The following is a 14,627-nucleotide window of genomic DNA, read 5'->3' as shown; positions in this document are numbered from 1 at the left end:
GAGGTTGTTTTCTTGGGGGATGTTATTGATAGACACGGTATATCCGTTGACCCACAAAAAATTTAGGTAATTGTAAATTGGCCTACTCTAACTAATGTAATAGAGGTTCGGAGTTTTATGGGTTTGACAGTTTACTATAGATGATTTGTGAAAGATTTTTTAAAGATAGTTGTACCGCTCACTTAACTTACTTGAAAGGGAGAACCATTTGAATGGACAAACCAAAGAGAGTTCGCTCTTCAAGAGTTGAAGACAAGACTAACCATGGCACAAATTCTTACATTGTCATCAAGTACAGTAGGGTTTGTGATATATAGTGATGCTTCTTGTAAGGGTTTCGATTGTGTTTTGATGCAGGATGGTAAGATAATTGCTTATGCATTTTGGCAATTGAAGCCACATGAAAAGAACTACCTAACACATGACCTAAAACTTGCCATCGTTGTATTTGCATTGAAAATTTAGCGTCATTATCTTTATGGGGCGAAATGTGAAGTATATACAGATAATAAAAGCTTGAAGTCCTTCTTCACTTAGAAGGAAAAGAATAGCGTCAAAGGAGATGGCTAGATTTGATCAAAGACTACGACTTACAAATTCAATACCATCTGGGCAAGGCCAATACCATGGCTGATGCACTTAGTAGAAAGAACGTGGGAAATTTGGTATGTCTACTAACAGAATGGAAAGAACTTTTGTTGGAATTAGAAAGGCTTGAAATTGAGGTTGTACATCATGAGCAAACTGGTATATTAGCCACAATGTCCGCACAATCGGCTATCATAGAAGAAATCAAACAAAAGCAAGTGAAAGATGAATTCCTAAGAGAGTATATGATGAGTTTGAAACCAAGCCAAGACAAGGGTTTACAATTGAAGATCAAGTGTTGAAATTTTGGGGAAGACTTTGTGTTCGTAATGTTATAGAGTTGAGAAAAGAATTTTGAAGGAAGCTCACAAATCTAAGTTTACAATGCATCCGACAAATACTAAAATGTACTAAGATCTAAAGCAAGTGTATTAGTAGCCTAACATGAAAAAGGAAATTGCTTATTTTAATTCTATGTAAGGGTGTTCGCGGTTTGGTTGTGGCCAGGGAATCTCCAATCCATCATCTGTCCGCCGGATTGGCAGATTGGAAAAAATGAATCTGCATCTGTTCATCGGATTGATGGATGCAGATTAAGAAGGTTGGTGGATTGGCGGATGGATGCGAATCGGTTTGGCGGTTTAAACTTTTATAAATTTTGAATACAATACAACAACTTGTTAACATTTTTTTGGGATAACAATCCAACTCAATAGTACCAAAAGATTATCAAGTAAATTGTCAAATACCAATAATAAATACATATAAGAAAACCATGCATAATCAAAACTATTTTATTACTTTTTTTTATTCAAAAACTATTTAATTTGATTTTTTTTTAAATGACAAAATTAAGCCTTATATTTTTCACACAAATATACCAAATATCAACACTTGCTATTTGATAAAGGATTAACAAATTGAAAACGCAACAGAATATTTATATTCTTTTTCAATTGAAAACACAAACAAAATATCCAAACAAATTAAAAACACAAAGTCTTACAAATTATTAGGGGTGCTCGTGGTTTAGCAGTTCGATTGTGGCCAAAGAAACCTCAAATTCATCATTCATCCAAAACTATGTGGATTGAAAAAAATCAATTCGCAACCGTCCGCTCGTCATCACACATCCGTCCAAAATACGGCGGATTGGTTTAGTTTGATCAATTTGGATGGATCGGAATATTCGCTGCTCACCCCTAATTCTAAGTGTCTCTAGTGTCAAAAGTCAAAGCAGAACACCAAAGACCAGCGGGACTGCTTTAACATCTTCCTATTCCAGAATGGAAATGGGTACATATTGATATGGATTTTATTGTAGGACTACCTCGAACACTTAGATGTATGAATTCTATATGGGTTATTGTGGATAGATTAACTAAATTTGCTCACTTTTTACCTGTTAAGACGTTTTACAATGTTGATAGACTTGCTGCTATCTATATAAAATCAGATTGTATGTTTGCATGGAGTACTAGTTTTTATTGTGTCAGATAAGGATTCTAAATTTGTTTCTAGATTTTAGCAAAGTCTTCAGAAGGAAATGGGAATAGAGTTGAGATTTAGTACTGCCTTTCAAGCGATGAGCAAACTGAGAGAACCATCCAAACTTTAGAAGATATGCTTCGTATGTGTGCATTAGAATTTCAAGGTAGTTGGAAAACTTACTTACCATTGGCAGAGTTTGCATATAATAAAAACTTTTAAGCTAGTATCGACATGGCACCATATGAGGCACTGTATGGAATGAAGTGTAAGTCTCCGATTTGTTGGACAGAAGTTGGGGATAGAGCTTTGCATGGACCGAAACTTGTGCAAGCAACAACCGAAAAGATAAAGATCATACAACAAAGGCTCAAGACTACTCAGAGCTAACATATAAGTTATGCAGATCAGATGAGGAGAGATTTAGAATATGAAGTGGGTGATCATATGTTTATTAGAGTGACTCCAATGAAAGGGCAAATGAGGTTTGATAGAAAGGGAAAATTGGCTCGTCGCTACATCAATCCGTTTCAGATTTTAGAGAAACTTGGCCCAGTTGCTTACCAAATAGCCTTACCATCGGGAATAGAACAATTACGTAATATGTTTCACGTGTCAATGCTTCAAGGTTATCTTCGGTATCCATTTCATGTCATGGATTATCACTAAATAGCTTTGGATGATGATATGAAATACGAAGAATACCCAATCTAGATCATTAATCGACAAGTGAAGCAATTAAGGAATAGATCAATTCCTATGGTGATAGTGGAGTGGAAAGAACACTATTGAAGAGAAGCTACATGGCAGAAGGAGGATGAAATGCGATCGCGGTACCCGCATTTATTTTCAAATGAAGGTAACTTAAGTTTGGAGGACTAAACTTTATAAAGGGAAGAGACTGTGACGACCCCAACATGCATATCATCATTGTATTTACATTATTATGTAAATTCGAATGTTTATGTTCTTAATTTTTTAAAACTATTTGAATTATAGAATATCTGTTAGAATCCTTGATTTGAAACATAAATTGAAGGCCTAAATGAATTCAGAAATTGAAATTGACAAGTTAAATAAGTTAATTTGAATATTTAAAACTTTTTAGGAAGCTTAATAAAAATTTGATTCAGATTAAAATAATTAAAAATAATCAATTAGTTTTAATCTTGCTTAATTAGCCTAATCTAATCTACATATACATATATATATATATATATATATATACAAATAAAGGGATTTGAACTCATTTTTCTATCACATTGTGCTGAGATTTAGAGAGAGAGGAAGAAAGCTTCCATTTAGAGAGAGAGTTCAAAAAATTGAGTAGAAAGACTAGGAACTAAGGGAATGCAACTAACAAATCATCATATTCAACCTCTAGGAAAGTAATTAACCCTTAATTCTTGTAGATAATCCACCTAGGAGTTGAATTCATAAAGTAATTAGGATGAATTTCATGTAATTTGTTGAGAAATGTTAAGAAGATGATGAAAACAAGTTAGGATCATGTTTATGGTTGAAATTCTCATGTGTTCATCATTTTTGTTTTGAAATTTGTTATTCTAGCATGCATGGAAGTTTAAACCTTGCTTATTTCCAAAAATTTTCTATGAATCTTGCTTTTCATTGCATGTTTATGTTTTTTATAAGGTGATGAGAGTTCAAATTCCACAAGCATGGATGTTTCGATGTCAATTTTGTAAATTCATAATGTTTCGAGCTAATGGTTTCATATTGGTTATGAATTCATGTTTTCTAAGTGTTTCCATGATTTTGAGCAAACCATGCAAACCCTCAAGTCTTGAAAATATGTTTTGGACCTCAATCTTTTAGTTTTGAAAACCCAGAATTCATGCAGACTGCTCGAGCGATGAAGTTATCGCTCGAGTGTACATTTCGACTATCTAGTATTTTTGCAGAACCTTGCATATTGCTCGAGCGACAAAGTAATCGTTGGAGCCTACATTCGAGGCATCCAGAATCTCATTTTGCAAACTAAGATTCTAAGAGCATGCATTCACTGCTTGAGTGATGAAGGCTTCGCTCGAGCGAACACCTTGTTTTCAGTAAATTTTGAAAAACACTTTCATGCACATATTTTCACTCTCATATTCTTTTGAGCATTCTTAGGCGTTGTTTAGACTTCATTGAAGAAGGAATAAGCTAGAAACCCATTTAAGGAATTGAAATAAGATAGAATGCTTGTTTCAATATTATGTTTCAATGTGTATTTGTTATGTATTTTGTGTAGCTTGGCCACCCAAAGCCTAATGTTTATTCATGCCCACTATGAGTAATATTTCTATAAAGATATGTTCTAATGTATTTGATTTGTTCAAGAATGATATTTTGAAATCTTATTTTGTTTATCTATAAATAAGTGTCATTTTTGCAAATGTATTTGTGGTATTATTTAGTGAGGCCCTTGCTTAAGAGACATAATACCATGGCACTTTGATTATTGGAATTACAGAGATCTCTGATGTTAGACCTGAGTCGTCCATTCGTTAGACTTTTATGGTCCATTTGATAGACCTTCATGGTCTTTTTACTTAGACCTCGATGGTTCTTTTGATTGAGGAATTTTCGCCCATTCATTACTCTATCGGATGGCACCACGTATGATGTTTTGATAATGATTTTTGTTATGATAAATGCTCTGTTTGAATTTGATATATGAATCGTTTGCAAATATAAGATATGTTTTGAAATAGTGTTGGACTTCATTCATTAATTAACCACTGTATTTCGGTATTATTCGTTGAGATTTAGCTCACCCCTCTTCCTTATATTTATGTAGGTGAACATTTGGAGAATCAGAAATAGAGTTGCTTTAGGAGTTCACCCTCTTTTGTGAAGCCTAATGTGAAATGCCTTGGGATGTTTGCTTGATCTCGAATAGAGTCAAACTTTAGTAAAACCTTTTGTTCTTTTGATCAGTTTTTGACTTTGTTATATGATGAATAAGTTTGTATGTATGACAATTAAGGTTTAAACGATTTGTGTGTAATATAAGTGTGATAACCCTGTTTCATATTATGCTAATTGGTCCTTATTATGAATGTGATTATGTGTGCCATTTATGTAAAAATATGTGGTTTTGAATTTCTATCTGTTCACCGTAGGAATATCTATTTGATTATCTACTTTGAAATTTAAATTGAAGGCCTTATCGGCCACAAAACCTGAAATTGATTATGCCATTGTGATTAGCGTAATTTTTAGAGCCTACGGTGAAATTTAATTGAAAATTGATTCGAATCAAAATAATTAGATTCAGAACGATTAATTAAGTGCTCAATTATTTAATATTGATAAATTGACTTAGTGGGGCTATATAAAGGGCCATATACACTCAATCTCTCTCTTTTTGATTCATTTTGGCTGATTTTGGGCTCTTGAGTGTGAGAGAGAGCCGAATTAGGGGGAGAGAGTGTAGGGAATTGAGGGTTTGCTCAAGAAGCTTGGAAATCTTGAAGATTACTTAAGAGTTTGCTATAGATTGGAAGAATTGAACCTCTAGGTAAGCATGTGAGCATGAATTCAAAAGTGTAAGTTTGTAAATTGTGTATTCAAGCTAGTTGGGTAATCAAGAGTAAGAATTGAAATGAAATTGAGTTGATCATGCTGAATTGAAGGTCAATGTATGCATGCATGTGTGTAATTGCTTTGAATTTGCATGTTTGAGCACAAAATGTATGATCCATGTAAGTTTTTAGTTGAAGCTCATGTTTTTTGACCATCTCTTCACCAACTAAATTGAGAATATTGAGTATATCTCCCATGCATGTACAATTTATGAGAACATGAGTTTGAATGTATGAGTTTGTTATGTTGGAAATGAGTTTGAGGCAAATTGGGGCACGCATTTGATTAACTTGTGAAATTGAGCTTCATTATGTTGTAATTTGGTGTTTGTACCATGTGAGTACATGTATATATGAAGTTTGAACCATAATATGCAAGAAATGTTGGTTGGAATGATGAATTTGAGCTCAAGAATCATTCTGGAAAATCCAAAATTTATGATGTCCGCTTGAGTGGGGGAAGTGCTGCTCGAGCGGGAAATTCGTGTCCCCAGTATTTTTGCAGACATGGATGTCCGCTCGAGCGGGCAAGTTTACGCTTGAGCGGGGAGCCATGTAGTGAGGCTTTCCGCTTGAGCGCCAGACTTCGAGCTCGAGCGTAAAATTGACATAACCAGTACTTTTGTAGGCCTCATGGGTCCACTCGAGCGGGAACCCTGTTTCTGAAAATTTTAAAAGTGCATTTTGTGTTTCGTTTTCCGTTCTCTTTCACTTCTAAGTACACTTAGGCATGCATTGAGCATTGTAAATGAGTCAAATGGATAAGAATAAAGCCTAGAGAGGAATATGTAAATTAAAGAATGGATTGAATCATTTGTGACCCGTATGTGTTATGTGATGTGTAGGGTTAAGCTCCAGGGCAAACCAACCAATCGATCACTGTGAGTAATATCTTGACAAAGATATCTGAAATATGTTGTTGTCCAATCGCTTACTTCTATATAAGTTTATAGGTTTGTTAATTTGATTGGTAGACAATGTTTGCTATGCCAAATGAATGGGCCAAAGGCCAGTTTGACATGAAAGTATGAATGGGCCAAAGGTCAGTTTGACATGAAAGTATGAATGGGCCAAAGGCCAGTTGTACATGAATGAATGAATGGGCCGAAGGCTAGTTTGACAAGAAGGAATGAATGAATGGGGTAAAGGCCAGTTTGATCTGAATGAAAGATTGGTTGGGCCAAAGGCCAGTTTGACATAAAAGAATGAATAGGCTAAAGGCCAGTTTGACATGAAAGAATGAATGGGCCAAAGGCCAGTCTGACATGAATGGATTGGGCTCGAGGCCGTCCGATGTGTTTGGAACCGCAGTTGTTTAACCTATGTATATATATATATATATACGTATTAAATATAAATTTGAATTGGGCCCAAGGTCGTCCGATGTTTATTGCCCTAATGCATCTTCTTTATTTGATATTATTCACTAGGCTTTCGCTCACGCTCATTCATGTGTTTGTAGGTGAGCCAAGAAAGGTCCAAACCCAGCCTTAGTGAAGTTTGTGTGGGACAACCAAGGTTTTGAAGTGTCAGCCTTACGTCTCACGCACGAGACTCGTCTTCACCCTTTTGTTATCTTATTGCATTTTGTTATGTTGGTGAGGACTTTTGAATCGTTTGTATATAGTTTTGATCGGCTGACTTAGACTTGAATAATCCTGTCTTTACAGAACTTTATGTCACTGTATTTTGATGTGAGTTATTAATATGTACATGTATAGTCCGTTATGATGTGCCATGTAAGCACAGCTCTATGGACAAAGTTTTAAATTTTGCTTCCGTTTGGCCTCTCTACTCTGTTGAGTTATGTCTGATTTAGTTTGAGGCCGTAGGTAATCCCTTGATTACTGGCCGGTTATGCCCTTAACCCATGGGGGCGGGTTCGGATCATGACAATATGTTTATTATGTAATTGTTAGTATATATTGAAGGCTTTCATGTAAGCTTCTCAATGGATTTCTTTTAAATATGTTGATTACTTTCGCCAAATCCCGTAATTTATTTAGGCCAAGTTTGGCATCTCACAAAAAATTCAAAAAGTCAAAAATTTATTCAAAAAGTTAAAAAGTTATCACTATTCATAAAAAAAAATATTAAAAAATTAATTTTCCAAGCCAAGTACAACTCAGTGATGTAAGCAATCACTGCTCTGTGCTGTGTGTGGCCGAACAAATCTGATCAGAATGGGTGCAATTGAACACATTGTTGTTCGGCCCGTGGGGGCCATCACGGGTCCCGTTTTGATAATCTGACTCGTTCAATGTGATTTGATTTGATTTGTCTTTGAGAATGTAGGTAATCTACGATTATTAGCTGGTCATGACCTAAACCTCTAGGGGCGAGTTCAATTGTGATAGTTATGAGTTTTAAAAATAGTTTTTAGATGATTTGTAATTTTTTGTTATTATTTATTTTTTGGTTGATTGATATATAAAATGTGAGAGAATGAGAGATGAGAAAGAAAAAATGATTAATAATAATAATAATAATAATAATAATAATAATAAGAGAAGAGAGAAGTTTTAAAAATAATTTTGAATTATATTTTAAAAATATGTTAAAATCTAAATCATAATTTAAAAACAAAATCATGATTTAAAAATTATTCCAAACGATACAACTATTTTCACATATTAAAATAATTTACTAAATAGTCAACTTTTCAAATACTCTAATAAGGCCAAGTTTGGCATGACTGAAAAAAGACAAAAAATCACTATCCTATTTAAGTCACATCATCTTATTTAAGTCACATCACCTCTCTAACACATCACTTCAAACCCAACCCAAACCCAACCCATATTTCATAAAAAATCAAAAAGTGCACTTATTTAATCTTCCCAAACTAGGCCTAAGTGTATCTCCAACGCTATATCAATTTTTTTTTATCAAATTTAAATAAAAATTTAAGTAAATGCTTCCTTTAGTATCAAATGTTCTAAGGAAAGATTTTGAAGTTTCATCAGAGTACTAGTCGGTTGGGCAGACGACTGGACGGATGTCTGGTTAGTCGATCGGTCAGTGTAAATTTTTTATTTTTTTTTAATTTTTGTCTTGAGACGGTTGATCGATCAGTGTAATTTTTTTCATAAATTTTTATCTTAAAGTAGTTATCCGAGAAGATATTTCGAAACACCTGACAATAACAATAAATAGTAGACACATTTACTCCCAATTTGATAAAAAAATGAAATTTAGGCTAAGTTTGACAAGTTGAAAAAAAGTTAAAAAGTCAAAAAGTTATTCAAAAAGTTAAAAAGTTATCACTGTTTACCAAAAGTCAAAAATTACGGCTGCACAACTGCCAATCTTAATTTTTCCCTACACACTAATTTATATAATTTTTTAATACCTATTTTTCCATAAAAAGTCAAAAAATAAATCCAAATATTTATATTTTTTTCCTCAATTTTTTAATCTAAAAAGATAAAAAAAATATACTTATTGAAGACATCTCAAACAATCCCTTAACACTTATTTAATATAATTATTAAAATAAAAAAAATTATTTTTCATTAAATTCAAATCTAATGAAAAATTTAAGTAACCATTCTAACCACAATCAGGACAAACTGCAACCGAGGTCATCCCTGAGTGCAAAAGGGCAGTTTTTTTAACAAGATGCCCATTGGATCGTGAATTACACGCGCGCAAATAATTTAATGAAAAAAGCAGACTGTCAGAGGTTAGAGGAAGAGAACGTGTACTATTTTATGCAGCAAATCTGGATCTGCTTAACTCGGAGAGCTCTCTCTCTCTCTCTCTGCCGCTCCCATCAAGTCTTTATGTAGAGAGAGAGAGAGTGTATGTATTTACGTATGTATGTATAATGTATGCGTAGGAGTAGAGATAGAAAATCAGCTCCCCACCCAGCTTCAATACCCTCTAGCCACAAAACAAAATCACAGGGAGGGAGGGAGGGAGGGAGGTTCGAATTAAGAGAGTGGTCAGCTGCAGCAGAAGCAATTGATGGGTTCTGCTTCTGCTCGCTGCTACTTCTGCAACTGCAACCTGCATAGAAATAAGGCGGTGGTTTGACTGTTGTACTAAGTTTTATTATTATTATTATTATTATTATTATTTTAAAAAAAAGTGAAGAGAGAGAAACGAGAGAGAGAGAGAAAGGAAGACATAAATGAATGACTGACTGACTGAATGAATGGCTTTGGGTCTCTCTTACTGATCACCTCGTCAGAAGAGAAAGACGAGAGATTTCATGGGTAGGTACTGTAGAGCACAGAGCAAAGTCCTCTGTTTTAATTTGGAAAACAAGAGGGGAGAGAGCAAGCGAAAGAGTTTGGAAAAGAGAGTGAGCGAGTGACCTGTGCTTTCTTGTTTTCTTTTTTAGAGCTGTCTAAACATCTTCTGGTCTGTACCATAGTTTTCATATATTTCTTTATGGAGAAATTCAACCACCATATTTTACTTTGAACAAAGGCAACCTCCCAATCCTTCCTCTTTTTTATCTTCTCCCACGGGAATACTCCTTTTCATACTTTCTTTTCCTTCCTTTTTCTTTTCTTTTCTTTTCCTTTCTTTTCTGGGTTTCCTGCAGGAACAAGAGAAACATCAACTGATCACAAGTAGCTATTAGGTGTGGTCTGGGGTGGTTGTAGAAAGAGTGGTTTCATTTGTTTTGTGCAAACTTCACTCAAAAACCACACAAAAGTAGTAGTAGTAGTAATAGTCTAGTAGAGAGAGAAAGGGTTGGGGGGTTGGAGTGGAATCTACTACCAACCAACCTCCAAAACATGGATGCATATGAAGCAACAAGGATTGTTCTCTCAAGGATCCAAAACTTGGACTCCGAAAATGCCTCAAAGATAATGGGTCTCCTGTTGATTCAAGACCATGGTGAGAAGGAGATGATTAGATTAGCCTTTGGGCCGGAAGCTCTAGTTCACTCAGTGGTTCTCAAGGCCAGAAAAGAACTGGGTTTGGCATCAAACTCACCATCCTCGCCGTCCTCTCCGTTGCCGTTCCTTCCAAACAACAGCCACTCGATCTCTCCTCTTTCCCGGCAGAATTCCACTTCTTCACGGCTTCTCGGTGTTGGTCTTCCATCTCCTCTTAGCATCCCCAACCAGTCTTCACCTACTACTTCATCTTGGGCTGCTTCCTGCTTCTCTGACTTTCAGAATCCTGATGATTTGATCAGCCCAAGCCCAAGCTCATCTTCAACCACTTTTTCAGCTAATGGATTCCATAACCATAACCCAGCAGCCTCGTCTTCGTCCATGAACTCGTCTGCTTCCCCTTTCTATGCAAGTGGTGGAGGAGCTGATCTGATTGATGAATTCCAGCTACAAGACCAGCTCGCCTTCTTCAACGATGGCTTACAAAGTCTCGGCCCCAGAAGCCCTGATTTGTTCTACCCACATCAAGATTTAGCCTCCTGCAGCCCCACCGGAACTGGCGGCGGCGACGCCATGCTCTTCTCTTCTTACGGCGGCGGTTCTGGCAACTGGGGAGGAGCCACCGTGAACGGCCTCCCCCACCGCCGGAGCTGCTCGGTAAGCGATATTTGCTTGGGGGGATCTGATGACTCTGCTTGTGGATTTGGGTGGAAGCCTTGCCTCTACTTTGCTAGAGGCTACTGTAAGAACGGAAACAGCTGTAGGTTCCTCCACGGCGCCGATTCAGCCGCCATGGTGGGTTCGGATGGTGCTGCCATGGTTGGCTCGCCTTGCAAGCTAGAGACAACGATGGATCAGTGCCAAGAGATTCTCAGATCTAAATCAGCACAGCAGCAGAGGTTAGCTGCCGCTTCTCAGCTCATGGCTTCTACTTTCCCCCCTTACTCTGCTGTAGCCGCAAACAAATGCATGAATCTCCTCCTCCAGCAACAGCAAAGTGATACCCAAAGGTACATATATACATCATATATTCTTTCATAATTTAACTCATGTTACTCTCTTGTGAAGTGATCACTTGTACTTGCACTTGTTTGCTCTTCATGTTGAAGGGCCGCCGCGGCGTTGATGATGGGTGAGGATATGCACAAATTCGGGCGATCCCGGCTTGATAGGAACGAGTTTACGATGAACGGTGGGCTGGGAATGGTGAACCCCGGTTCAAGACAGATCTACCTGACTTTTCCAGCTGATAGCACATTTAGAGAAGAGGATGTCTCCAATTATTTCAGGTATATATGTTTAGATTTGGCTATTTGTACTCAACTGAATGCCCTTTCAGTTTCTAAACTATTTCTTAATTGGTTTTTGAAGTATTTATGGGCCAGTTCAAGATGTGAGGATTCCATATCAACAGAAGAGAATGTTTGGGTTTGTTACCTTTGTCTACCCAGAAACTGTTAAGCTCATTCTTGCTAAAGGGAACCCTCATTTTGTATGTGACGCTCGGGTGCTTGTGAAGCCATACAAGGAGAAGGGCAAGGTCCCTGACAAATACAGGCACTCTCTCTTCCCTTCTGTCTGTGTGTGTGTGAATTCTGTTCCTGTAGATATAAGCATTCTCGTGTTTTCTTTGTTAATGTCAATGGGAAATTGCAGGAAGCTGCAGCATCAGCAGCAACAAATGGAGAGAGGAGAGTTCTCAGCATGTGGTAGCCCTACTGGCTTAGATTCGAGAGACCCTTACGATCTTCAGCATGGTAAGCAAAAATGTGCATTGTTTTCGAAAGCTACCAATGTAATGTCCTTGGCTTCATCACTGATTGTTGCAAACCCAATCATATTATGTTACTGATGTGTGGGGCTTGTTTTTCAAATTCAGGAGCAAGGATGTTTGGAGATACTACCCAAGACATATTGTGGAGAAGGAAACTGGAGGAACAAGCTGACTTGCAGCAAGCTATTGAGCTCCAAGGTCGGAGACTGATGGGTCTGCAACTTCTTGATGTGAAAAGGCACAATCACCACCGTACCCTCTCTACGGGTGCTGCCATTCCGTCCCCGCACTCTCCAAACTTCTTCAATCAAGATAGAAGCAGTCCTGAAGTCATAGAAGGTGTATTTCTGATTTTGGTCTCAATCTGAGTAATGTGCTTGAATTATTGTTTGTTTAGGTCACAGTTGTTGTTATGCTTAGTAGAATCAATGTTGAGTTGAGAAATGAAAATGATGGATGCTAATCTATTGTTTTCCTGCAGAGAATGGATCCAGCCCGACAATGGCAGTTGCAGCAACTGCTGCGGGTGATCAGCAATTGCAACAGACTGCAAATGTATCTGAGAAGGAGAATGAGAAAGAAACATCGATAGCAAGTAACAACAATGGCATTGGCAATGGAAGTGGCAAAGAAAGTCCCAATTTGCATGAAGAAAGTGATTTGCCAGAAAGGTATATTACTTTTTGGATCAACACAAATGCAACCCATAATAGCAATCCTAATGCTTTTAATTAGATTTTCCTTAATTATTTGTTTTTTGCAGTCCCCTGGCTTTTCTGGGTTCATTCTACTTTGGGGTTTGAAATAATCTCTTTTTAAGTTTGCATTTATTGTTTTGAAAATGTTGTATTTGAATGTAGCTTGGAACACAACCTCCCTGATAGTCCCTTTGCATCTCCTAAAGCTGCTGTGGACTACTTGACAGCCTTCTCCAGCACAGCTGGTGAGGCGGAAAAGAATGCCGCAGTTTTGGCAGCATCTGCTAACAATAACTTGATCACTTCATCCTTGCTTCCTGCCACTTCTACATTAGACATGGCTTCTTTGAAATCATGTTACTTTCAAGCAACAAGGTATTTTATTAGTTGTCACCACTTCAACACACCCATATCACCATTTCGATGCACCTACTACAGTAGTATCAGTAAATTTCATCCAACTAAGGTTCTGATTCAGGTTCTCTTCTGGTCATGGAGCCATTGGAATGTAGCTTGGTGCTTTTTTTTTTTTCAATTTTTTTAAAGCTTTTTTGGCTCATGGGTAAGTAGTATTCACAAGAATATTATTCAAGTTGGTTTATTTTTTTTGCTTTCTACACAAACTTTCGAAAACTAACGTACTTGATTTGGTTGTTGTGTTGTTTTGGGTGTTTTGTTTTGTTTTTGCTTTCTGCAGGAAGTTTGATAAGAATCACAGACACCAAGATACATGTCAGAGAAATCACCACCACCACTAGCATCACCTCTCACCACCATGGATGCTATTATACAACTTATTTTACTAAGATACAAATGCATACGTAAAAAGTCAGAAGTGGGTCAGCCATTTCTGTCTTCGTTGTACTATTTCCCACATCTCATAAGAGTGTCATATCTGTAGTTGAAGTTGGACCACAGGTTAAAATAGTCACAGAAAATCAAGCAATCAATGTGTAGTAGTAGTTGGAGTAAATTCTTGGGGGACTGTAATTTTCTTTAGCTTTTCTCACCAGTTATGGGCTTTACCAGTATAAATATCAGAAGTCCCAAGTGTAGTTTGTTAGTGTATGATGTTAGGAAGACAATTAATGTACAGCAGAACCAGAAACAACAATGTCAACAAAGAAGCCAAAGCTGTGTAACTAACTACAAGGCTGATTGGAAAGAAGGTAAAAAGTCAGCTCAATTTGGTAGTTTCAGGTATAAAAACAAGAAAAAAGAAAAGAAATGGTATTTTTTACCATAACTTGTTTGCTGTAATTGTTCTGTAATACACAGTATGAGCCTTTAGATTTTAGTAGACAGAAAGAGGAAATTTTAGAAAAAGGAAAAGATAAGAAAGAAAGAAAAAGAGTGTTCTTAAATTTGATTGGTAGTTTGGTACCCCTCTCTCTCTCTCTCTCTCTCTCTCTCATATGTGTGGTATTGTACTGCCTTTCTTTCATATGTTTGAAGAATTTGTCTCCTAATTGCAATTGTTTGCTTTCAAAAGTGGGACCTGTCTTTCCTTCTTTTCCTTTCTTCCTTTCATGGAGGGGATAGAAAGAAGGGCCACAACAGGGCAGACAGTCACATGGGTGCTGACACTGCTTCTGGGTCCTACTTATTTATCTAATGCCAGGTTGTGTCGGTC

At 36.8% G+C, this 14,627-nt stretch overlaps 1 protein-coding gene across 1 annotated transcript; it reads left to right on the top strand.

The window, feature by feature from the left end:
• The first annotated feature begins 9,215 nt into the window (after nt 1–9,215).
• Nucleotides 9,216–14,358, top strand: LOC114261945 (zinc finger CCCH domain-containing protein 53). Its single transcript, XM_028202271.2, has 9 exons — nt 9,216–11,532; nt 11,632–11,811; nt 11,894–12,079; nt 12,179–12,279; nt 12,402–12,635; nt 12,778–12,967; nt 13,157–13,369; nt 13,473–13,556; nt 13,692–14,358. Exons 1-8 carry the CDS (start codon nt 10,418–10,420, stop codon nt 13,504–13,506), a joined length of 2,253 nt encoding a protein of 750 aa, XP_028058072.2. The 5' UTR covers nt 9,216–10,417; the 3' UTR covers nt 13,507–13,556; nt 13,692–14,358.
• The last annotated feature ends 269 nt before the right edge of the window (nt 14,359–14,627 follow it).

This window comes from Camellia sinensis, chromosome 2 (genome assembly GCF_055761805.1).
Source record: "Camellia sinensis isolate YWXY chromosome 2, ASM5576180v1, whole genome shotgun sequence".
In the NCBI taxonomy this organism is placed as follows: domain Eukaryota; kingdom Viridiplantae; phylum Streptophyta; class Magnoliopsida; order Ericales; family Theaceae; genus Camellia; species Camellia sinensis.
This window is presented reverse-complemented; position numbering and strand designations above follow the sequence as displayed.

What these genes read in the sequence shown, in the direction of transcription:
- LOC114261945 (XM_028202271.2), top strand. Translation starts at nt 10,418, where the DNA reads ATGGATGCATATGAAGCAACAAGGATTGTTCTCTCAAGGATCCAAAAC. An exon ending in AAGGTCCCTGACAAATACAG is followed by an intron (nt 12,080 to 12,178) that starts GCACTCTCTCTT and finishes GGGAAATTGCAG; the next exon opens with GAAGCTGCAGCATCAGCAGC. An exon ending in TGTTACTTTCAAGCAACAAG is followed by an intron (nt 13,370 to 13,472) that starts GTATTTTATTAG and finishes GTTCTGATTCAG; the next exon opens with GTTCTCTTCTGGTCATGGAG.